The sequence below is a fragment of the Ranitomeya variabilis genome, chromosome 4 (genome assembly GCF_051348905.1).
Source record: "Ranitomeya variabilis isolate aRanVar5 chromosome 4, aRanVar5.hap1, whole genome shotgun sequence".
NCBI classification, from domain to species: Eukaryota; Metazoa; Chordata; class Amphibia; order Anura; family Dendrobatidae; genus Ranitomeya; species Ranitomeya variabilis.
Window position 1 is genome coordinate 754,656,792 of NC_135235.1, and position 26,344 is coordinate 754,683,135.

General features: G+C 44.1%; 1 protein-coding gene across 3 annotated transcripts; it reads right to left on the reverse strand.

Moving 5' to 3' along the window:
• Positions 1-271: 271 nt before the first annotated feature.
• Positions 272-25,038, reverse strand: LOC143766831 (uncharacterized). Of its 3 annotated transcripts, XM_077254815.1 has the most exons (8): positions 24,958-25,038; positions 14,426-14,574; positions 14,117-14,296; positions 13,910-14,033; positions 13,729-13,826; positions 13,440-13,530; positions 1,451-2,680; positions 272-1,365 (listed from the first exon to the last, which is right to left on the reverse strand). In XM_077254815.1, exons 2-8 carry the CDS (start codon positions 14,501-14,503, stop codon positions 1,262-1,264), a joined length of 1,905 nt encoding a protein of 634 aa, XP_077110930.1. In that variant the 5' UTR covers positions 14,504-14,574; positions 24,958-25,038; the 3' UTR covers positions 272-1,261. The 3 variants fall into 3 exon arrangements, with proteins under 3 accessions (XP_077110930.1, XP_077110929.1, XP_077110928.1); XM_077254814.1 differs by having other exon boundaries at positions 273-2,680; XM_077254813.1 differs by having other exon boundaries at positions 273-2,683.
• Positions 25,039-26,344: the final 1,306 nt, after the last annotated feature.

Here is a 26,344-nt window from a genome sequence, read left to right on the forward strand (position 1 = left end):
AGGTTCACTTTTAGAGCCCTTTTTGAATATTGGCACCACATTTGCTATGCGCCAGTCCTGCGGAACAGACCCCGTCGCTATAGAGTCCCTAAAAATAAGAAATAATGGTTTATCTATTACATTACTTAGTTCTCTTAGTACTCGTGGGTGTATGCCATCCGGACCCAGAGATTTATCTATTTTAATCTTATTTAGCTGGTTTCGCACCTCTTCTTGGGTTAGATTGGTGACCCTTAATATAGGGTTTTCATTGTTTCTTGGGATTTCACCAAGCATTTCATTTTCCACCGTGAATACCGTGGAGAAGAAGGTGTTTAATATGTTAGCTTTTTCCTCGTCATCTACAACCATTCTTTCCTCACTATTTTTTAAGGGGCCTACATTTTCAGTTTTTATTCTTTTACTATTGATATAGTTGAAGAACAGTTTGGGATTAGTTTTACTCTCCTTAGCAATACTCTCCTTCGGTATTTTTTTTTGTGTTTCTTTATTGTTGCATATAAATGTTGAATGCAATAAGTTGTAATTTGAAAAGAAAAAAGGAAGAAACTCACAAACCTAAAATCAGATGATTCAAGACTTTAAAAAAAAAAAAAAAAAAAGAATTTGATCGGTCCCAAGTTGAATCCCTGTAGAAATATAAACAAGAACACAAGTAACACACATGCGTGTTTTCACAATTTTAAAACATACGTTTTTTTCACAATTGCGCATCAAATTTTTGAATTTGATTTCTCCAAAACAAAATATAAAGAAACATAGTCTTGTGACATATCAAATGAAAGCCGGTACTGTTCTGAGAAAAATTATGCTTCTCCCACCTCTTTATCTTAATTCTAGCCCGAGATATGATAAAAAATGTAAAGCTATACCAGGCCAAAATCCGCGCTTTTTAGAAAATTTTGAAATCTGTAAAAAATTTACCGATGAAGAAAAAAATTCAAAACTTTTAATTTGTAATTAACTAAAGGTGTACTTCATAAAAACAAAAAATGAAAAAAAATCTAAAGACGTGAGGTCTTGATATGGAATGACCCTATACTGAACTGTAGGGTACATGTTTTTTCTATTAGTCACCTACTGAATAACCTTCAGGGGGTGAATTATGGGTATAGTTTTACATTTGGAATGAATAAAATTCAGTTGTATCCTTTTTTTTTTTTTCAGCAAACATGAGGAATGACAAGAGACAACCCATTTAAGAAGACCCAATTTTGGTTAAAACTATTTCAACATTATGAACATAAAAAAGGCTACTCCACTATGTGACGTCTCTAATGTTTATTAACAGTTGATTTCCAAGTAAAGTATTTCTCACATTAAGAAAATGTAAAAGGCTTCTCCTCTGTGTGAGTTCCCTGGTGACTAACAAGAAGCACTTTCCATTTAAAACATTTCCCACATTCTGAACATGAAAAAGGCTTCTCCCCTGTGTGAGTTCTCTGGTGACTAACAAGACTCCCTTTGTAGGCAAAATATTTCCCACATTCTGAACATGAAAAAGGCTTCTCCCCTGTGTGAATTATTTGGTGCCTAACCAAATCTGATTTCTGGATAAAACATTTCCCACATTCTGAACATGAAAAAGGCTGTTCCCCTGTGTGAGTTATTTGGTGACTAACCAAATATGATTTCTGGCAAAAACATCTCCCACATTCTGAACACAAAAAAGGCTTCTCTCCTGTGTGAGTTCTTTGGTGTCTAACAAAATTTGTTTTGTTGTTAAAACATTTCCCACATTCTGAACATGAAAAAGGCTTCTCTCCTGTGTTGTGAGATCTTTGGTGTTCATCACGATTCCCTTGGTCGGTAAAACATTTCCCACATTCTGAACATAGAAAAGGCTTCTCTCCTGTGTGAGTTCTTTGGTGTCTAACAAGACTCCCTTTCTGGTTAAAACATTTCCCACATTCTGAACAGGAAAAAGGCTGCTCCCCTGTGTGAGTTCTCTGGTGACTAACAAGATGCAATTTCCCTTTAAAACATTTCCCACATTCTGAACAGGAAAAAGGCTTCTCCCCTGTGTGAGTTCTATTGTGATGAACCAAATCTGATTTACATTTAAAAAATTTTCCACATTCAGAACATGAAAAAGGCTTTTCCCCTGTGTGAGTTCTATGGTGATGAACCAAATCTAATTTCCATTTAAAACATTTCCCACATTCTGAACATGAAAAAGGCTTCTCACCTGTGTGAGTTATTTGGTGTCTAACAAGATGCTTTTTGCATGTAAAACATTTCCCACATTCTATACATGAAAAAGGCTTCTCCCCTGTGTGAGTTATATGGTGCCTAACCAAAACTGATTTCTGGATAAAACATTTCCCACATTCTGAACATGAAAAAGGCTTCTCCCCTGTGTGAGTTCTTTGGTGTCTAACAAAATTCCCTTTCTTGTTAAAACATTTCCCACATTCTGAACATGAAAATGACTTCTTTGCTTTAGGAGCAGTTTGTTTTTTAATGCCTCTTTTGTGACTTTGATTTTCTTTAGTAGTCAGTACTGAATCAGAAGATGGGGCCGGTTTCATAGGATCAGATGACAGATCTTTGCTGTGAAGGGATGGTGATATATCTGAAGTAATGGCATTCACTTCAGTTGTATCTTGTAGGATCTGAAGATCATCAGATTTAAAAATTGAAGATGTCGGCTGTCCCTCTGATCTCCTGGTACAGTCATCTGCTAAGATAAAAAACATTTTTTTTTAAATAAAATATCCGTGAGTTTTACATTTTTAAACATGTATACTTAAACTGTCCATAAAATGGCAAGCTATGTAAAAAAAAACTTTATTTACCAAGACAATGACAGTTCACAATCTAACAGAAAACTTGTTGGATGAACCAGTAGTGTGTGGTGTTCAACTGTTTGTTCATTCTGCCTCCCAAATATCGAATAAAAAGAAACCAATCAATGTTATGTCGGCAAAAATAATACGAATTCTCATCTCACAAAAAACAAGTCCCCACTCAGGTCCATAATCTGTCAATAGAAAAACAGAGGCTCCCACACTATTAGTGGCTCAAAGGCTGTTGAAAAGCAACAGAGTTTCTATAAACCAATCCAGCAAAATCTGCTCTCACTTCTGAGTCTTGCAGTGTGCTCAAACAACATTTAGGATCCCTGTATTTACCAATATTATAGTGAGAAGAATCCACTTAATTTGCGGTGTGTGTCTCCTGGAGCACAATCTGTGCTGGGTAATAAAATGGCAAATGTGTAATTTTCACTCTCCAACATCCACTGAGTTTTATTTTCGGGAAAATGGCTGTGGAGTCAAAATATTCATTCCTCCTGCACACATGGTCAAAATTGTTGGTACCCCTCATTTAATGACAGAAAAACCCACAATGGTCACAGAAATAACTTGAACCTAACAAAATTAATAATAAATAAAAAATCTAGGAAAATGAACACATGAAAGTCAGACATTGCTTTTCAAACATGCTTCTATAGAATTAAAAAAATAATAATAAAACAAACGAAATAGGCCTTGACAGAAATGATGGTATCTTTAACCGCTTCGTGACCGCCAATAGTAAATAATCGTCGGCACTAACAGGGCTTTGGGCAGTGCCGACGTTTGTCTATGTTGGCGGTTTTGTGCTCATCAGTACCCCCACATACCTTATAAAGAGGGAATTCCAGTGCACAACGCATCCTGTGACCCCCAACCTCATCGAGAGCTGACTGGTTCAGGTCGTGATGATGTCAGCATCACACCAGTCAATGAGACAAATCACTAGGAATGCTTGTTGTAGCAATGAACTTTCCCAGGCGATCTGCCTCATAAAAACGCTGTTTCTCCTCAGATCTCCTGTCAGTGAGAGATTAGAGGAGAATCAGTGTTACAAGTGCTGCTGGTAACAGCTGTGTCAGTCAGCGATCTTGTTAAAAAGTAAAAAAAACAGATAAGGCAGGTTAGGGCTAGTGCTATAATTAGGGTTAGTGTTGGGACTAAAGTTAGGGTTACTGTTAGGCTAAAGTTAGGGTTACTGTTATGGATACTGCTAGGCTAAAGTTAGAGCTACTGTTAGGCTAAAGTTAGGGTTACTGCTAGGCTAAAGTTAGGGTTACTGTTAGGCTAAATTTAGAGTTAGGGTTTATTCTAAAGTTAGGGTTAGGCTAAAGAATTAGGCTTTTCCCAATTATCTCCCCAATAATATGGTCACCTCAGTCACGTCAGTTAGTCACGTCAGAGTTTTCTATTTCCGGAAAAAAAAAAGAGTAAAATGGCCGTCAGTATTATAGTGCAGAGGAGTCTTATGCACTTTTATGTTCTGACAGCGAATAAAGTGCAGTGACAGATGGCGATGTGGATTTCGAGGGCTTTAGTAGCAGCGACAGTGATAGCTCAGAAATGAGCAGTGATTCTGGTAAATCCTCACACACAAGGAGCAGTACAACAAGAAGGACAAATAGCGCTTCTGGAGAAATGTCTCCAGCTCAGGGAACAATGCCCAGTACTAGCGCTGTCCCTAGTGCCCGTGAATTGGCGTACACCAATGTCCAAGGGGCTTTGCCTCTTGATGTAGCATTTCCAAGATGGGAAGCTTCGGATTCGGCTACTCCAGTCATCCCTAATTTTAATGCCATTCCTGGTATACATGTGGAGGTGGAAACTTTTGGACCAGTTACTTTTTTTAATTTGTTTCTGACAGATAGCTTGCTAGAGCATATTATCCCACAAACAAATTTATATGTGTCCCAATTCATCAGCCAGAATCCACGATCCTATTATGCTAGGTCAAATTTGTGGACTCCAACTAATGTCCTAGAAATTAAAACATTTTTAAGACTTACATACGCTATGGGGCTTGTTAAAAAAAACAAAAACGAGCATTCTGTCCTATTGGTCCAACTGCCCTGTTCAAGCTACCCCTATATTTCCTGCCATTCTTCCTAGGACCCATTATGAAATGCTTATGAGATTTTGGCATTTTAAGGACAACAGTCGATGCCTGCCCAGAGATGCCCCAGAACATGACAGACTATTCAAAATCAGACCCATCATCGAAGACTTGACAGGAAAGTTCTTAAAGCTTTACACCCCAACATTAAACATTTCCATTGATGAATCCCTTGTAAAATTCAAAGGAAGACTGCACCTCAAGCAATTTATTCCTTCTAAGAGGGCAAGGTTCAGAATAAAGCTCTATAAAATGTGTGACAGTTCAACCGGATACACATCAGCTTTTCTCATTTATGAGGGGAAAGATAGCCAACTAAACCCACCAGGATGCCCTACTTATCTCTGGACATCTGGAAAAATCGTTTGGGAGCTGATAACTACATTTTTACAAAAAGGTTACAATCTGTATGTTGACAACTACTACACCAGCATACCCCTATTTAAGAGTCTGGTTGAACATAACATGGGGGCTTGTGTGACCATTCACAAAACCGTCAGGGGTTTCCACAATCATTGGTCAATGAAAAGTTCCGAAAGGGACAGTCACGGGCTTTACGCAATAGAGAGCTGCTTACCCTTAAGTATAAGGATAAAAAAATATATTTTTATCCTGAGCTCAATCCACACAGATGCCACAAGGGCCACTGCAGACCAACAGGGATCCACTACTCCAAAACCTGTGTCTGCCATTGACTACAACAAACATATGGGGGGTGTGGACCTTGCAGATCAGGTTCTACTGCTATACCAGGTATAAAGAAAATCATATACCTGGTATAAAAAGTTAGTCTTATTTGTTTCAGGTGGCCTCATATAATTATTTTGTGTTATACAAAAAAGCCGGAAATGCAGATACTTTCCTTTATTATCGGGAAAAGGCTATTAAAAATCTTGTTTTTTTTAAATGTTGTCCCCGCCAATCCTTTAGAATCTTAAGAGGTCAGAACTCACTGAGCGACATTTTATTGCACTCATTCCAGCATCTACAGCACCCTAAACAGCGACGCTGCAGCGATCGGATCGTTGTCTATATCGCTGCAGCGTCGCTGAGTGTGACGGTACCTTTAGAAAATGTAAAAGGCTTCTCCTCTGTGTGAGTTCCCTGGTGACTAACAAGAAGCACTTTCCATTTAAAACATTTCCCACATTCTGAACATGAAAAAATGAGCGGTCACGCGACCAATCACAAGCCGCGATGTCATCGAAGGTCCTTCATTCTTAGGAACGGAGGCAGACGCTTGGACCAGTGAGAGCCAGGGCCGTTGGAGGGGTGAACATATCAATATTTTTTATTTTTATTCTTTATTTTATACATGAATATGGATCCCAGGGCCTGAAGGAGAGTTTCCTCTCCTTCAGACCCTGGGAACCATTCCGATATTTTGTGTCCCATTGATATGCATTGGTATCGGTTATCGGTATCGGCGATATCCGATATTTTTTGGATATCGGCCGATCCAATCCGATACCTTTGCATATCGGCCTTTCCAATCCGATACCGATACCTTTGCATATCGGAAGGTATCGCTCAACACTACTCATGACAAATTGCACAACAACTTTGGGAGTCCAATTTTTCCTGTTACCTTTTTGAAAAAAAAATTTTAGGGCGAAAAGATAATTTTTTGTGGAAAAAGTATGAATTTTTACTTTCACGGCTCTAGGTAATTAACTTCTGTGAAGCACTTGGGGGTTCAAAGAGCCCACCACACATCTAGATAAGGTCATTGGGGGGTCTAGTTTCCAAAATGGGGTCACTTTTGGGGGGTTTCTGTTATGATCCGGTGACCCTGGAGCCGCATGAGACTATCTCTGGAGAAGGTGGTACCTGTACTGACCGCAAACCTAAACTGACACCGCAACTAGAAGTAGCCGTGGGGTGTACCTAACACGGCCTAGACACCTCGACACAGCCGGAGGACTAAATACCCCTAAAGTTGGAAATGGGAATTCTATCTTGCCTCAGAGCAGAACCCCATAGGATAGACAGCCCCCCACAAATATTGACTGTGAGTTTAAGAGGAAGGACGTACGCAGGCCGAAAAACAGGATTTAGCAAAAGAGGCACTTCTAGCTAAATAGAAAAGGATAGGACAGAATTCTAAGCGGTCAGTATTAAAATCCTAAAAATATCCACAGCAGAAAATACTATATTCTACATCTAACTAAAGACATACAATGTATAACTGCATCTCCAGAGAATCCAGCAAGACAGAAAAATCAAAACAAAGTCTAAGCTGGACAAAAACACAATAAATTGCACTGAAAGTAAAGAACACTGCAAGTATGCTGCAGGGACAAAAAAACAGACACTTATCTTAGCTGAATTGACAGCAGGGCATGAGGAGCCAGACAGGGATGCAATCCCTCTAAGAACAATTGACAACTGGCACTGACTAAAGGATCCAGCAAGCCTAAATACCCCAGTCAGAATTGCAATAAGCGGATACACCTGATGAAGGCTGCAATCCAGAGACAGCAGCACTACCACTTACAACCACCGGAGGGAGCCCAAGAGCAGAATTCACAACAGGTTTCCACTAGACACATCCGGGGCTCTGACAATGTGACTCACAAACAATTCCAGCAAAACCTTTTAAGGCAATCAATCGATTCCTGTAACGGTCAATGAGACTTCTGCACCTCTCGACAGGTATTTTGGCCACTCCTCAAGAGCAAACTGCTCCAGTTGTCCCGTGTTTGAAAGGTGTTTTCCAGACGCCATGTTTTAGCTCTTTCTAAAGATGTTCAATGTAGCTAGAAGGAATATAGAGCGCACATAGGGTCTTATCTGAGATAAAGGGAACATTTGTGAGAGATAATATAAATTCACTCACCTATTATGGTTGTGTGAAACACAACGACTGCACTTAGCATTGGCGGCTGCTGCAAGCCCCGATGTGGTGATCGTTTGCTAGGTGAAGAGAATGGGGCATCAGACTGTGCTGCTCGCCTGTCAGGATAATGTACCAGAGAAGTCCAAGTAGATGTAATAGAGAATAGACTTTATTTCTACACGTTTCGTGGTGATCACACCACTTCCTCGGGGCAGTCTATACACATACACAGCAAATAGATCAAGGGCTGCACTCAACTGTACTAAAGCAAGGGAATGTGCGATACATGAAATGTGAAAAGCAGAATGGCTTGTGAAATCTATGAAAAAACACATGAGATGCTTGGCACAAAATTTGACCAAAAATGTGAGCCCATCCGCCATCTTCAAAGGTAATCTCATGGATCGGATGGGTCCCTGACCTGTCTACCTAGTGTAAACACTTACCTCTGGCTAATAACATGGTAAAGCCTGCATTTATAGGAAGGTAGGAACCAACTGTGTTTTTGGATGTATTGTCAATTGCAACCTAATTTCCAGTTTCTAGTTTACTTCAACATAAAAGGATTCACGATCAGTCCTGTCACCGGAGTCTGTATAAGAACTTTGAGTTACTTTGACCTTGCCGAGGTTTTCATCTCTTATTATACGCAGTTTCTGTATGGCCCTGCTGCTGTATGTGAACTAGCTGCCGGCCCAATCTATCCCTTCCAGACCCTGGTTCGACGGGCAACTCGAGTACTTTTATTGGCTTACCCCTCCGGGAGTACCGCTGAACTCTGTATCTGTTGCTGCGTCTGACCCTAGTGAAGTTGATATCACCTCACCTCCTTTTCCGGTTGCTATATTATATATAATGAATAAAGCCACGGATCCGGTATCCGTCTCTGCGCTTATTCTGGGTGGTGATTATTGCTACCCGGTTCTCACAATGTCCTTTTTCTCTATTCCTCTTTTCTTCAGATTGGTACTATGGACCTACGATCCGTCATAGGGTTGTCAGGAGTTCAGTTATACGACCTCTCACTTTCAGCTCCTCGACCCAACTGCCAGTCCTTTTCTCAGAACAGAATAGATCAAGGGGAGTCTCTGGAGCTCCCCCTTCTGGCCGGAGATGGTAGTGCAGTCTTGCTATTTTAGTATTTGTATTTGGTGTCAATAACTATTTTTGTGGCAAATACCCCTAGGGGCGCCACATTAGCATGGCCTTTCCAGGCATTATGCAATATATCACAACAAAAGGATCTCCTTCAGGGTGATCCCTATTGACCATGTCCTCCTTGATAATCTTAATCGAGTCCAGACTCTCACCAGAAAAGAGATCTTCTGGATTCACAAGCTGAACACTATAAATCCCCATGGACTCAACGAAATAACTGATTTGTTCAATTGATTTGGATATTTCTATGAATTCTGCTCTGTTCCCCTGTAGAACCTCATTATTCCTGTGCACGTTATAACGTTTGTTTTTATTTATTTTTTTAGAAAGGAGAGGGAAAAGAGAGAAAAAAAAAGAAAAAAAAAATATATATATTCTCAGGGATTTTTTGGGAGTTTTTTTGTTTTGTTTTCCACGGTTATCTCTTTGATTTCACAGACTCTTGTGGAAACCACCACCAAACAAAACAATCCAATCAAATCCACCTGCGGCTCAAGGGCTCAAGACATCAGTAGCAGGGTCCTGACAAAGAATAAATGTTTTAACACCGTGGGTTCTAGCACTCCCCCAGCTTGCAAAAGTTATTCATTTGCTTAACTACTCTTTTTAATGTGAGCAATGGTTTTAAGTGCTATACTCCATTATATTTTAAGATTGTTTCGTGTGTTTTATGACGTACATATGTGTTTGAGTCAGATTCCCCGCCCACTGGGTGTGGTGTTTTTTTGAATGGAGGCGTCTCCATGTGCCTTCTTTTGCTATAAATACAAGACCCTGTATGTGTATAGACTTTCCTGAGGAAGTGGTGTGATCACCATGAAACGCGTAGAAATAAAGTCTATTCTCTATTACATCTACTTGGACTTCTCTGGTACATTATCCTGACAGGCGAGCAAGCGCAGTCTGATGCCCCATTCTCTTCACCTAGCAAACGATAAAGATGCTCAATAGGATTTAGATCAGGGCTCATAGAAGGCCACTTCAGAATAGCCCAATGTTTTCCTCTTAGCCATTCTTGGGTGCTTTTAGCTGTGTGTTTTGGGTCATAATCCTGTGGCAAGACCCATGACCTGCGACTGAGACCAAGCTTTCTGACACTGGGCAGCACATTTATCTCTAGAATCCTTTGATAGTCTTGAGATTTCATTGTACCCTGCACAGATTCTAGACATCATGTGCCAGATGCAGCAAAGCAGCCCCAGAACATAACAGAGCCTCCTCCATGTTTCACAGTAGGGACAGTGTTCTTTTCTTGATATGCTTCATTTTTCAGTCTGTGAACATAGAGCTGATGTGCCTTGCCAAAAAGTTCAATTTTTGTCACATCTGTCCATAGGACTTTCGCTCAGAAGCTTTGTTGCTTGTCAACGTGTAGCTTGGCAAATTCCAGTCTAACTTTTTTATGATTTTTTTTTTCAACAATGGTGTCCTCCTTGGTTGTCTCCCATGAAGTCCACTTTGGCTCATACAACGACGGATGGTGTGATCTGACACTGATGTTCTTTGAGCTTGAAGTTCACGCTTAGGCTACTTTCACACTAGCGTCGGACCTTGCAAATAAGGTTCAAACATTATACCAATTATCCTAAAAAGTAGAGGGCTTAATATGGCTTAATGTGGGAGAGTATACATCACTCTAAATAAACCCATTAGCCAAATATGACTACCCTAGGGATAAAAGCGACACTCAAAGTCCTGCCTACCCATGTCACCTGTCAGCGTTTGTCCAAGGCAGCCCCGATGCACATTCAGGAGGCAGCCTCCTGAAGAAGCCCATGCGAAACGCGAGTCGGAGCTGCCTTGGACACACGCTGACAGGCGACATGGGTAAGTAGGACTTTGTTTGAGTGTCGCTTTTATCCCTAGGGTAGTGATATTTATCTCATGGGTTTATTTAGAGTCATGCATACTCTCCCACATTAAGCCATATTACGCCTCTACTTTTTTGGATAATTGGTATAATGTTTGCACCTTATTTGCACTATGCACTTTTTGCTATTGCTTTGAAGTTTATTGAGGTGGAGATTTATGACCTCTGTTTGCTTGTCCAGCCTGCTTTTTCTAAGTGCCACTGTTTTTGTGTCCTTCACACAGAAGCTCTCTATGTGCCTTGTGTTAGAGAAGGGATTTCCAACCTACTCAGGTGTTCTGTCTTTTAGGTACCTACGCAATGAAGCAATAATCAGAGAGACACACGCTCATTGTCTGTCCAAATAGTCTCTGGTCTTTATTTTTAGGGCTGGGCTTTTAAAGAAAAAAACGTAATTCTGGCGTTTCAAATTTTTTTCTCGTTACGCCGTTTAGCGATCAGGTTAATGCTTTTTTTTTTAATGATAGATCGGGGGATTCGGAACACGGCGATACCAAATATGTGTAGGTTTGATTATTTTTTTATTGATTTATTTTGAATGGGGCGAAAGGGGGGTGATTTAAACTTTTATATTTTTTTTATTTATTTCACATTTTTTTTTACTTTTTTTTTTTTTTACTTTTGCCATGCTTCAATAGCCTCCATGGGAGGCTAGAAGCAGGCACAGCAAGATCGGCTCTGCTACATAGCAGCGATCTGCTGTTCGCTGCTATGTAGCAGAAAATTAGGTGTGCTGTGAGCGCCGACCACAGGGTGGCGCTCACAGCTGCTGAGGATCAGTAACCATAGAGGTCTCCAGGACCTCTATGGTTACAATGTACAAGCATCGCCGACCCCTGATCATGTGACGGGGGTTGGCGATGCCGTCATTTCCGGCCGGAAGCGCCGGTTAAATGCCGCTGTCTGCGTTTGACAGTGGCATTTAACTAGTTAATAGCGGCGGGTGAATTGTGATTTCACCCGACGCTATTGCGGGCACATGTCAGCTGTTCAAAACAACTGACATGTCCCGGCTTTGATGCGGGCTCACTGCGGAGCCCTGCATCAAAGCGGGGATCTGACCTTGGACGTACTATCCCGTCCGAGGTCAGAAAGGGGTTAATCTGTATTTGTAGTTTTCAGTTAATAAAATTCTCGTGCTCTGGGGCGGGGCTGTGGGCGGGGCTTTATGTGCTGCTCTGATTACATATTCATCTGTATTGGCTTATGACAGGTCACTGATCCCTCACTGACCTGCCCCCATTTTTACATAATGCAAATAATAGTGTTGATATTATTGTTGATAATACCTATAATATTGTGGCTATTGTGAGGCTTGGAAAAAAAATTACATCCAGCAAAACGTCACCAGCGGCGCCTGTCCAGTCTATAAGTAAGAGATAGATGCTACTGGACAGGCGCCGCTGGTGACGTTTTGCTGGATGTAATTTTTTTTCTAAGCCTCCCAATAGCCACAATATTATAGGCATTATCAGCAATAATATCAACACTATTATATGTATTATGTAACAATGGGGGCAGATCAGTGAGGGATCAGTGACCTGTCATAGGCCAATACAGATGAGTATGTAATCAGAGCAGCACATAAAGCCCACCCTCAGCCCCGCCCCAGAGCACCACATAAAGCCCCACCCTCAGCCCCGCCCCAGAGCACCACATAAAGCCCCGCCCACAGCCCCGCCCCAGAGCACCACATAAAGCCCCGCCCACAGCCCCACCCCAGAGCACGAGAATCTCATTAACTGAAAACTACAAATACAGATTACACAGCAGTAAACCAGAGTTGCATTCATTTATGGTGGACCATTGGAGCTACTATGAACCCTGACCAGAAGATTAGAGGAAATAATACTGCTCCCCATTTCAGGAGAGATTGTGCAGTAATCTGAATTTCTTAGGATCAAAAACAATGTAATTTATGAGGTGGAGTGAATCCATGAAACCAGGGCTGGAGCCAACACATCTCCTGCAGGCGGGAATAAATGTATATTACAGCCATCAGCCACGCACAGCTCAGAGATATATCATGGCACCGGTGTGATGGGTTTATGTAGATTATCACAATCCTCCTGGAAGTTAGTCGGTTTTAATACAAATTGAAAAGTCCGGATAAAGGGAAACTCTGTTATTGTCCAGAAATTCACACTTGGCCTCACTGCACATTTAATGTTGTCGATCATAAAGTGAAGTTTGGCCAGAAAGACTGGACCTGGTCTTGTAGGGACCATATGATCACATTCAGCAGCACAGAAGGGAGAGAAGGGAGATTCATCCGATAAGATCTCAGGGTTCTAGGAAGCCAACAGCATCATTACCCTCCGCTTTCTCTTACAGGCCCATCATAATATTTTTCTTCACGTGATTTTCTATCTTGTCAGCACATTCTACGTACGCTGTCATTTGGCTTTGTAGTTCACAGATCTGGGCAGGTAACAGCGTCTCCTAAACCCAGGGGGTAGGTGGATCTACCAGGTTGTAAGTTCTATAGAAAATGCCCAATGCCCAAAGTCATTAGAACAGCTTTGGGTGGAGGAGAATGTTGTGGTCTAGAGGCAAAATGGTGATCATGGTAATACGGCCGGACTACACCACCGATAAAGCAGCCACAGCCGGTGATGAGAAGAATCTGTGACTTCTCTGCATTTAGTGGTTACTACTCACCTGGGTAGCCATATGTGGGAATCTCCTCTTTACACCGCTCATCCCCCCTCACATATGTCTCTGTAGTATTAATATGGGTCAGATCTTCACCCTGAAACAAATATTATAAAAGTCACCGACAGATGGAGAAGTCCCATCTATGATCATCTCTAATCCTGCCATCTCCACCGTTCTCATCACACAAGTATAAAACATATAATACTGGTGGATAAAACAAGACTGAGCACAAGACCTTCACCGGCGTCTACACATCATAGGGGGGATCTCCTGACACCTTCTCTCTATCTACCTGATGGTCCTGAGGAGCATTGGGATCTTCTTGGTTACAGTCCTGTGGAAGAAGTGGACAGGGACATCTCTCTGGTGTTGTCCTCTTACTGGATAGATCTGGAGGAAACACATACAGGGAGTGAATTCATTCTTTACATACAGATAATTATAGGCCGTGTGTATTTAGTCCTGTCTATTACCTGGAGATGTGAGGGGCTGGGGAACCTCCATTATGACGTTCTTGTACAGATCTCTGTGTCCTTCTAAATACTCCCACTCCTCCATGGAGAAATAGACAGCGACATCCTGACACCTTATAGGAACCTGACACATACAATGATACCGTCATCCCCCCGATCCCTTCATAGTGTTACTGTATAATGTCCCAGCATTCCCAGCAGTGTCACCTCTCCAGTCAGCAGCTCAATCATCTTGTAGATGAGTTCTAGGATCTTCTGGTCATTGATGTCCTCATGGATCAGGGGGTGAGGTGGAGGCCCCGTGATTGGGCTCAGGGGTCTTCCCCATCCCTCAGACACAGGGTCCTGACAGCGATCACTAGAGATCTTCTTCACCACTGTGTAATCCTGGTAATGGAGAGACACATTAATAAATCTCACTACAGACATTTCCAGAGTCCTCACCTCTCCAGTTCTGTCCATCTGTTATTCCCATAGATAAGAATGATGTAATGTGACGTCATCAGAATCTCTCACCTCTCCAGTAAGCCGGAAGAGGATCTCTAGGGTGAGGTGTAATATCCTCTCCGCCATCTTGTCTCTGTCCATAGCCATCTTCGATGGGTAAATCAGGAAATGTTCTTTTGTAGAAGATCTTCACTGGGAGGATCCGATATTGTAGAGACCTGAATGAGAAGATGAACCGATGTAACATCATAAGAATCCTGTGTAATAATACAATTACTGGAGATAATAAGGGAAACATATGAGGAGATTTATTATTTTACAGTATTTAGTTTCCTTCTTTACATCTACTAATAAAACCTATATATTTAGGCCACAGACAACAAGCAGTTTCTTCATCGGAGTCGGCAGCTGAATACGTTTCTCATAGACTCATCTTCCATAACGCTAATTCTCGTCTCATTTACCGACCCTGGAATTGGCATTAGCAATACCGCAGGAGATATTCATTACACGCGACAGGAGAAATAACTACTTCATGATAAGGACGACATCTTCATCTTCTACTACGGCTCTAGAGACATATGTGGCCAGAGTCGGTCGCTGACTCCATCACCACCGGCCGTCTATATGAAGGTTTCCCGTCTTCCCCGCACTGTAATCTTCTATCACGTTAGATCTCAGGTCTGATTGACACACAGAAGTTTGTTTAAAGCCTAGGAAGGGTGTAATACCCATGCAGCATCCCAGGCTATTATTATCAGCTCACAACTGTATACTTAGCCTTTAGTGGCTTTTAAAATGGGGGACCCCCCCAAAAAGTGATATAGGGTCAGCCTATATTTAATAACCAGCAAAGGCTATGCAGACAGCTGCGGGTTGATATTAATAGCCTAAGAAGGGGCCATGGATACTGGCCCTCCCAGGCTAGAAACATCAGCTCTCAGCCACCCCGGAAAAGGCACATCTCTAAGATGCACCAATTCTGGCACTTAGCCTCTCTCTTCCCACTTGCCCTTTAGCGGTGGTAAGTGAGGTAATAGCTGGAGGGGTTGGTGCCACCTTTGTATTGTCCGGTGACATCAAGCCTCGAAGTTAGTAATGGAGAGGCATCAATAAGACGCCCCCATTACTAACCCCATAGTCACATTGTAAGAAAACATAGACACCCAGAATAAAGTCCTTTAATTGAAAGAATAACACAGACTCCTTTAATAATCTCAATTAAACCATACTTACGACCTTGCCTAATTCAACCGAGGCCCGCAATCTCCTGTAATAAACCAAAAACAATAAAACAACAATATCCCTCACCTCTCCATCATTCTGTCCCACGCTGTAATCCATGTCTGGGGGAGAAATAGTTTCCAACCTGGACGGTGCCAAGATGTGACCGTACAGGCTGAGAACCACTGGTGAATGAGCTGCTGCGAGCGCAGCCTCAGTGTCTAGCGGTGACATCACTGATTCTCCGTTCCCAGCTGGGCTGCATTGCGGTGACCTCGGGGAGAAACCCCGTTGGCACACCACATCGAGCAAGGGACAGGAGCGCCGTTCTTACAGGGGATCCAGGACACCGCAGGTCAGGCACTTCTGGTGCAGCGATACTCTTGGGGGCACATAAACTCGCCATCCCCCTTCATCCCAGAACACCATATCGAGCTTGGCACGGGTGTGCCGCGCTTGCAGGATATCCAGGACAAAGCAGGCCCAGCACTTCTGGTACAACGTTACTCCCGGCGGCACATAAACCCGCTATCTCCCCTCATCACAGCACACTACATCAAACTAGGCACGGGAGCGCCGCTCTTGTATGGTATCCAGGACACCACAGGCCCATCACGGACGTGACGGCCACCCCCCCTGGATGTCTACTACTAATTAAGAGTTTTACGCCCTCTCAACGCCTTACACCAAGTGACAGGATCTATAATAAAGGGATTGTCCTCCTGCCCTCCTCTTTTGCCACTTATATATGCACATCCGGAAACCAAGTAAACCCATGAATAAGACCCTGGTTGGTCGAAACGTTGGGTTTCTATCTACACGTACTTCTCATATTACCCTGTGGCAACCTTTTTTGTTATGGCAATAAACTTGTTGAACACTTTTGCATCATATCAATTCTGAGTGTGCGGTAATTTTTTGGTATATGAGCACCGTGAGAAAGTCATGCAGAGGTGAGTTCACCGGGAGAATTATTAAAAAAATACAGTGTGGGGACTACTCTATTCTTGATAACCAGCCTTGCTGAAGCTGACAGTTGAGGGTTGCAGCCCCCAGCTGTGAGTTTTGCCTGGCTGGTTATCAAAAATAGGGGGAACCCATGCAGTTTTTGTTTTAAATTACCGTATGTATTTACCGCACAGAAGCAGCTGATGAATACTCCTATCATCCGCTCCTGCTCTCACTGTTATTAGCAGCAGCAGGTGTCGGATGATAGGAGCAGTTGTTCCATCAGTGGACACCAGTGACCGGAGGTAAACTGTATACCTCCCATCACAGCTGAGCGCTTACGCTGTCTTTTGACAGTGGGGGAACTGCGGCTCTCTGACCGGCGGGGATGGTTTCACCACCGTTAAGAAGCGGTGTTTGCTGCGCTGTCATACATATGACAGAGTATCAAACACTGTATTGTCGGGCCCCCCATTCAAATGAATGGGGTTTGGGTCCACTCTGCTCAATGACAGGCTGTATGGACGCATCATGCAGCCTGCCATCTAGAGGTAACAGAGTCGAGTGTGATGTCACATCCGGCTGTCCTTGACTTTTCTGCAGCAAATACACTACAAAAAAAGGTCAACCTGTGTATTTGCATTGTTTTTTTCACCATCCATTCAAGTCAATGGGTGAAAAATGCTGCAAAAACTCTGAAAGAAATGACATGCTCTATGTCAAAAGCACGCTGCAAAGCACAAAATCCTGATGACCAAAAAAACAATGTGTGTATGAGATTTCTGAAATCTCATAGACTTTGCTGGTAAAAGAAAATGTAAAAGCAGTAAAAATTAAGTAAAAGCAGATGAAAATTAGCACATAAAAACGCAGCTAAAACGCCCAGTGTGAACATACCCGTGAGCGCAGGAGCAGATGATGGAGGGTATTCATAAGCTCCTCTTGTGCTGTAAATAAATAAAAAAAAAAGGTATGGGTTCCCCCATTTTTGATAATCAGCCAGGCAAAACTCACAGCTGGGGTCTGCAACCCTCAGCTGTCAGCTTCAGCAAGGTTGGTTATCAAGAATAAATGGGTCAACACGCTCTTTTTTAAATTATTTAAATAATTTAAAAAAATGGCATGGGGTCCACCCATTTTTTGACAACCAGCCTTTCTAAAGCTGACAGCTGGGGGCTAGTATTCTCAGGCTGCTAAGGGGCTATGGATATTGACCCCCCCAGCCTAAAAATAGCAGCCCACAGCTGCCCAGAAAAGCCACATCTTTTAGATGAGCCAAATCTGGTGCTTAGCCCGGCTCTTTCCACTTGCCCTGTAGCGATGGCAAGTGGGGTTCAAATTTGTGTAGTTGATGTCACCTTTGTATTGTCAGGTGACATCAAGCCCACGGCTTAGTAATGGAGGGTAAGACACCTATCCATTACTAATCCTATAGTTATATGGTAAATAAAGACACAGCAAGAATAAAGTGAATTGAAAAAAATGACACAGACTCTTTTAATAATCTCAGTTAAGCCATACTTACAACCTTGCCTAATTCCACCAAAGTCCTCGATCTCCTGTACTAAAACTAAAATAAAAAAAACAACAACATACCATACCTGTCTGTCGTTCTGTCCCATGCCATAATCCATATCTGGGGAGAAATAGTTTTCAATCTGGATGGTGCCAAGATGTGACTGTCCAGGCTGAGAACCACTGGTGAATGAGCTGCTGGGAACGCAGCTTCAGTGTCTAGCGGTGACGTCACTGAGGCTACGCTCCCATCTGGGCTGAACTGCGGTGACCTCAGTGAGATTCCCGCTAGCACCATGAGAAAGTCACACAGTGCAGAGGCGAGTTGAAATTCACCGCTGTGAAATTATCCCGGTGAACTCGCCTCTGCACCGTGCGACTTCCTCACGGTGCTAGCGGGGATTTCACAGGGCCCACGCCTTTTTTTTCAGAAAAATTATCGTTTATTAATTAAATACATGTACAGTAAGTTGCACACACTGTACTAATTGTATTTGTCACTGACATCTACATATCTACCTATTCTATTTGTATTTACTGTATGTAATCCATGTCTTCTATCCTGTCGGCTCCTGCAGTGATTTTACACTACCGCGGCTTCAGAATTACAGACTTTTCTTTTTCTATGTAATATATTTATAGTGCAGCGCCCCAGAGTCCTAGTCGTTGCAGTACTGTCGCTCCGCCACTATGGGGAGTGATGGTATGTCTGATGGCACCTAAGGAGTTCACCTGACCAGGTATCACAGTCACGCATTACACGTCACACTCTGGCCACCAGGGGGAGCAAAGGGTTCTATGATTTGGCCACTCCTCACAATCTGGTAAAACTGGGGGCTGGACAGAAAGTCAGAAGCTGACTGGGTTGGAACCAGGCAACATCCTGTGGCAGAGGGTGTTGCAGGGAAAGATTCAGGGGGGTCCCTGTCAGGGGTGGGATCCTGACAGAGGCCTAGCGAACAGAACAGAACGTTACGGAACCGCGCCTGCACTTCATTGCAGCGGTATCCAAAGAAAGGAAAAAGAAGCGAGGTTTATTGTGGAGAAGTGAGAAACGAGATCACAGCACAAAGGAGATAAAGCCAGTAGGAATCGTGCCGTAAGATCGAGGCAACATCCTACTGAGGCGCTGAGCCGGTGGCCGGAACGCCGAGGAAGTATTGGGCTCCAAGCATTACTTCAAACAGTGGCAGGACAGTTAATTATAGGTTGGCTGTCTCACCTAAATCACCTAAGCAGACATAGGGGGCAATTGTGGGAGAGGGACGACTCTAGGGTCCCGGAAGAACTCCAGGCCAACCCGTCATACGGGTGCGTCCTAGCCATATCATCTGGGGGACGGAGAACAACATCAGAACAGATACGAGTTGCGAGAAATAACATCAGAAACAGACACAACAGTTGTGAGGACTATCCTGTGGTGCTCAGCAGGGAGGTACTACAACACACAGGCGCTAGAAGGTAGGCACTGATTTCCATCTGCAAAGGGAACTCTGGATGTGCCTTCGGACCAGCCGGTCTCAGCCAGCCCTGTTAGCAGTACTCTGGATTGCAGATCCTGAAGCCTTCAGTAAAGAGGTAAAGAGACTGCAACCCTGTGTCCTCGTTATTCACCGCGACTTGCACCACGCACCGTCAACACATCTTTCATTGGACGCCCCTTAGCAGGGTCTCGGACAGGGTCTAGCCACCGTGACAACCCCAGAACCGAGACAGAGAGGCCCGGTACCGAGTACCCCACGGCCCTGCGTCTGGGGGCGCTCCAACTCACTGTCACTGAAATCTATAAAAAAAACTTCCTTCTCACCCCCAATGGGGGTGGCCTTTATTGCCCTCATTGTCGGGTCCTCTACCAGAGGCCTTGGAGTTTGAGTGTTGTTGCGCAGGATCTTAGTTGTTCCCAGCATTGCGCTTTACTAGACAGAGAGCTCAGATGTTGCTCCTGGGATCTGTTGTAGCCATTCTTCCAACTTAGGGGTCACTGCTCCAAAGTGCTCCTATCACCACAAGAATCACTGTTGCCTTCACCTTCCACATCTTCTCCAGTTCTCCTTTGAGGTCCTGGTATTTCTCCAGCTTCTCATATTCCTTCTTTCTAATGTTACTGTCACTTGGCACTGCCACATCTATTATCATTGCTGTCTTCTGATCCTTGTCTACTATCACAATGTCTGGTTGGTTAGCCAACACCTGCTTATCCATCTGGATCTTGAAGTCCCACAGGATTTTAGCCCTTTCATTGTCCACCACTTTTTCTGGGGTCTCCCATGTGGGCTTAGGGGGAATTAGCCGATATGCTGTGCAGATGTTCCTGTATACAACTCCAGCTACTGGGTTGTGGCATTCTATATACGCTGTTCCTGCTTGCATTTTGCATCCTGCCACTATGCGTTAGATGGTTTCTGAGGTTTCTTTGCACCTTGGGTCTTGTGTTGTGTGGTAGATTCCTGCTTCTATGGATGTGGTATTTAGTACTTGCTCTTGTGCTACTATGATTAGTGCCTCTGTGCTGTCTCGGAGTCCAGCTTTCTCCAGTCTTTGGTAGGATTTCTCCATGTCAGCCACCTCCATTTTCAGTCGATGGTACAGCCCATGCAGCGGCTTGTCTTGCCATGGCGGTTCATGTTCCTGTTCTTCCTTCCAGACCTGTTGTTGTTGCTGCCTTAGGTTTTCTCTCAGCATCTCATATTTTGGTGCCATTTTTCTGATGTTTTCCTGGATACTCCTTGTTTCATCCATGATGGTGGCCTGGATGCTTATCAAGCTTCGACCACCCTCCTTTCTGTTGGTATACAATCTTTGGGTGTTAGACTTAGGGTGGAGACCTCCGTGCATTGTGAGGAGCTTTTGTGTTTTCACATCTGCAGCTTCCATCTCTTCTTTTGGCCAGCACACTATGCCAGCAGGGTATCTGATAACTAGCAGGGCATGTGTATTGATGGCACAGATTTTATTCTTCCCATTGAGCTGGCTCTTCAGGACCTGTCTTACCATTTGATGGTATTTGGATGTTGCTGCTTTCCCTGCCTCATCATGGTTACTATATCCCTGTGGAATGCCGAGGTACTTGTAGTATGTCTGTACATCTGCTATGTGCCCTACTGGTAATTCCACTCCATCAGTCTTGACTACCTTGTCTCTCTTTATTACAAACCAGCCGAACTTCTCCAGTATGAAGGACATCCCGATGTCTTCACTGTAGATTCTTGTCACGTGGATCAGTAATTGAGGTCTCGTTCGTTTTTCTCATACAGCTTGATGTCATCCATGTAGAGGAGGTGACTGATGGGGCTTCCACTCTTGAACTTGTATTCATAGCCAGACTCTGTAATTATCTGACTGAGGGGGTTCAAGCCTATGCAGAACAGCAATGGGGACAGTGCACCACCTTGCTATATGCCGCATTTGATGGTCTCTTGTGCTAGTTGTCTTGAGTTGACTTCCAATGTTGTTCTCCAAAGCCCCAGTGAGTTTCTGAGGAAGGTTCTTAATTTCTTGTTGACATTGTACAGAGCCAAGAATTCATAGATCCATGTGTGTGGCACTGAGTCATAGGCTTTCCTGTAGTCAATCCAGGCTGTTGAGTGACTGCTCGATCTACTAGGAGCTGGTGCTTAGAGCCTCTGGTGTCAGTCCCAATGCCTTTCTGAGCTGGATTCATGTACTGGTTTATATGGTTCTGTAGCTTGGTGGCTATGATGCCTGACAGAAGTTTTCATGTTGTTGTAAGGCAGGTTATTGGGCAGTAGTTGGATGGAACTGTTCCTGTGTGAGGATCCTTCATGATCAGCACTATTCTTCCTTGTGTTAGCCAAGCTGGGTGGTGGAATGCAGCAAGTGCTGTGAGCCTTTGTTTAGCAGTCTCTTCAGTTGGGGTCAGGCTTTGTACTTGTCCAGCTTGGTCTTATTCTTGATCTTCACACACTTCTATATTTCTGATAGTTGACTGATTCCCTTCGTGGCACCTTGATCTTTGCCTACAGTCTTCTTTTCCAAGTGGAGCATGTACGTCTGTTGTTCTTGCTGGTTGTACAGCCAAGCATTTCCATGATTGCTGAGGCAGTAGCATAGATCAGGTTATTAGTCTGAGTTATGGTGGTGGTAGGTACTGATGCAAGAGCTGCTCTATTGACATTCTCTAGCATACTGTTTGTTGGGCTTTCTTTGCTGAGCCTTGGCAGTCGATCTCTGGTATTGATGGTATTTAGTTTATCTAAGATCTTCTGTTTCAGACCAGCTGCAGTGCTCTAAAGTTGCAGGGTTGGATCAGGATCTTCAGGGGGTTGCACGTGTTTCTTCCAGATCTTCAAGTGGGGTGGATCTACAGTGCAGTTGATCCATCTTAAGGTGTGATAATAGCTTTCTCTTTATGATATTGAAATGTTGGGTGACTAGTTGTTTCTCAGTGCACATGCAGGTCTTGTATCCATCCAAAGTTTCCTCATACGCTTAATATATCCTCTCCCATTTGGTGTGCTGTTATAGTAGCATTTCATCAGATCCAGGTTCTCTTGCCCTGTCCATGTATGGTTTGGTCCTGTAGCCCATCAGATTGTCCTGGTTCCTCGACATCTGACGCGGACCTTGTTAATCCAGGTGACGTCTGAGCCGGCATGACTCTCTTTGTTCGTGACTCTCATGTTTATTGAGGTAGGCACCATAGTGTTATGGACCACTACTGGTATATTATGTCCAACAGGGCAGAGCCAGGATTTGAACCCCAGTCTCCCACATTGGTGGCTGTGATTTAACTAAACACGGCACATGTATTGCCGGCTTCTATTATGTATTTTACCGAATGTTACTGACTTTTTCCGATCTTAAGGAAAATACTCGTGTTACCGATCATGAATCCGAATGCACCATGTTTGTGCCGAATTTATGTTTGGCGATCGTTTTCCAAACATATTCGCTCATCTCTAATTATGACCAAGACAACCTGCTACACAAAATAAAACCCCCACTCAGTATGGAGGCATTTTCAGTCCACCACAACCCCAGTATAATGGCCCCTACCAGCCACACATTCAGTATGAGAGTCCCAACAGCTCTTCTCTTAATATGATGCCCCCACAATTCCTGATATTTGAAGAAAAAAAAACACACACACTACTCAGCCAACCCGGTTCCAGAGGTGCGCTGCTCTGGTCTGTGCGGTGTGAGTACTGAGGCTCCATACTACAGGTGTGATGTAGTGACGTCATCGTGCCTCAGAAGTGAAGGCTGAATGGTGGATCAGGAACTTTTGACTCCCTGATTCACTAATCTATTCAGCGGTATCACCGTCATGGGAATGTGGATATCACTGAAATTGAGATGATGGGAAGGAGAGGGTGACAAAACCACACCCCACTGAGCCCTCTGAATTTATGGGCATCATAGCAACCGAGTGGGCTACCTTTATGGATGATACACTCCTGCCTATCCAACTATCGTATGGTAAATATCTCATAGATCCTGGGTTCATTAGTGTTTGCACCAAGAATGAGGATAAGTGAGTATTTATTAACTGTCGGTGGTCAGAGAGGTAGTCAGTGAGGTGGATGGTACCATATTGTGCATGTAGGGGGCAGTACTGTGGAAACATTAGAAAGAGAGGGATGCCAGTCCTGTGGAAACATTATCCTGTGTCTGTGGTTAGCTACTATTGTGGGAAGAAAAACTTTTGTGTGGTGTGATGATGGCACTGTGGGAACTTTATACTGTGTGTGGGGGTATGGCGGTACTGTGAGAACATTATACTGTGTGTGGGGGTATGGCGGTACTATGAGAAGATTATACTGTGTTGGGGAATGGCGGTACTATGAGAACATTATACTGTGTGTGTGGGGTATGGCGGTATTGTAGGAACATTATTCTGTGTGTGGGGGTATGGCGGTACTATGAGAACATTATACTGTGTGGGGGTATGGCGGTACTATGAGAACATTATACTGTGTGGGGGTATGGTGGTAGTGTGAAAATACCTTTTTTACGAGAGATGCCAGTACTGTGGAAACATTATACTGTGTGAGCGCCATCATATATATTACATAAGGGGTGTAATAATGAGAGTCATAAAAAAGCCTCCTCAGGGCTGTGCTGCATTTGTACAGACTGCTATCTGCCGTCCAGACGGGACCATGTGACACCAATGGGAAGAGGGAGGTTTCCGGAGGGAAGAGTCTAGAGGGTGCACCTGGTCAGGAGACCTTGATGGCGCAGTTACTGAGATTATAAAGGCTGGAGCCCCAAAGGCAGAACAGATTTGGCGCCAACAAAGGAAAGGGGTGCGGGGAAGAATCTGAGGTACCAGCTCCTGGTAAAGTGCCCGAGGCAGCTGGGTGTGGGGCAGAACCCTGCTTACAGGGCATAATGGGGGCATTACACTGTGTGGGGCCAAGAAAGGGGCCCTGTACTAGGAGAACACTCCGCTCCTCACTTCCTGTCCTCCATAGTTGGCTCGTATGTATCTATTACGGTATGTTTCCACGTTCAGGAAACGCTGCGTTTTTGACGCTGCGTTTTTCCGCAGCGTCAAAAACGCAGCGTCCAGATGTTACAGCATAGTGGATGGGATTTCATGAAATCCAGACTCCACTATGCGTTAAAAAACGCATGCGTTTTTGCCACGAAAACGCATGCGTGGTGCGTTTCTTCGAAACGCAGCATGTTGCTACTATGAGCAAAACACGCAGGTACACCGCAGGTGACCTGCCAGTGACCTCAGGTGCAGTTTTGGTCAGGATTTTACCTGCATAAAATCCTGACCAAAGCCTGAAGCAAAACTGAACGTGGAAACATACCCTTACAGGAAACAGAACAACAACGTTATGGTTCTTATAAAGGGGCAACAACAACCCCAAAAGAGTCTCCTCCGTGCAGAAGGGGTTAATGTCCCCGGCTGCGCTCAGTACTGGGGAATCTCCACATACCTCCACCTGCAGAGCCGCACTCCACAGATATGGCTGCTCTGTGCGCACAGGACCTGTGATGAGGTCACAGGGGGAGGAGTCAGGGGTCACGTGATCCGCAGTGAAGACGCTACATGGAGACTTCTCCTCAGTCAGTGACATTCCCGCCATTATTCGCCCTCACTACTGGCACAATCACCTCGCGCCGCCTTTTCTACACAATGTTCTGTGTGGAATGTAACGTGTGATTTCTCTGGAGACAAATAGACCCCACACATGAGGGGATTATCACCGGTTACCGGACGTCTAGTATATGGCAGCATATGATTGTGCTATCGACCCCGCACCCCGAGCTAAAATGCCGAAATCTCGCTTATTTACCCCCTTCCAGTGTCCGGCTAAGTGCTCATTTCCACATGTGAGGCACACGTCCGTATCTCGCATGTGGAAACCAAGCTCTGGCGTCGGCACATTGGAGCGGAGCGTGCAGCTCCATGTGTTCCTATGCGGCCGCACGCTCCGCTCCCAAGTGCCGGCACCAGAGCTTCGTTTCCACATGCGAGATACGGACGTGTGCCTCGCATGTGGAAACAAGCCCTAAGGGCCCCTTTCCACTTGCGAGAAACACGTCCGTGTCTCGCATGTGGAAACCAAGCTGTGGTGCCAGCACTTTGGAGCGGAGCTGTGCAGCTCCATGTGTTCCTATGTGACTGCACGCTCCGCTCTGGAGTGCCGGCTCCACAGCTTGGTTTCCACATGCGAGACACGGACGTGTTTCTCGCAAATGGAAACAAGAATTAAGGGTCATATACGGCCATGCTCCTCTCCAGTCGCTGTGGGATGTTTGGTAATAGAATGGAGGGCGGCGTCCATGCTTGGACTTCAGAGAGATTAATAAAATCACAGATCACCTTCCCTGTCCTTCACCCCTTACACCTGACCTGTTTAGCCAATTACCTGGAGATAAATGGTTTTACAGACTTAACGTGAGAGGGGCATATAACCTTATACGTATCGCCATGGTGACGAATGGAAGACCGCACACAATACACCTGAGGGGCAGATTGAACATTTGATCCTGCCATTCGGGGTAACCAATGCTCCGGCAGTCTATGAAAATGCCATTAATTATATTTTTCTCACTGATTGGTAGATTTGTGGTAATTTTCCTGGATGATATATTGAGTTAAGGTACCTTCACACTAAACGATATCGCTGGCGATCCGTGACGTTGCAGTGTCCTGGCTAGCGATATCGTTTAGTGTGACAGGCAGCAGCGATCAGGATCCTGCTGTGATGTCGCTGGTCGTTGAAGAAAGTTCAGAACTTTATTTGGTCATCAGACCGGCGTGTATCGTCGTGTTTGACACCAAAAGCAACGATACCAGCGATGTTTTACACTGGTAAC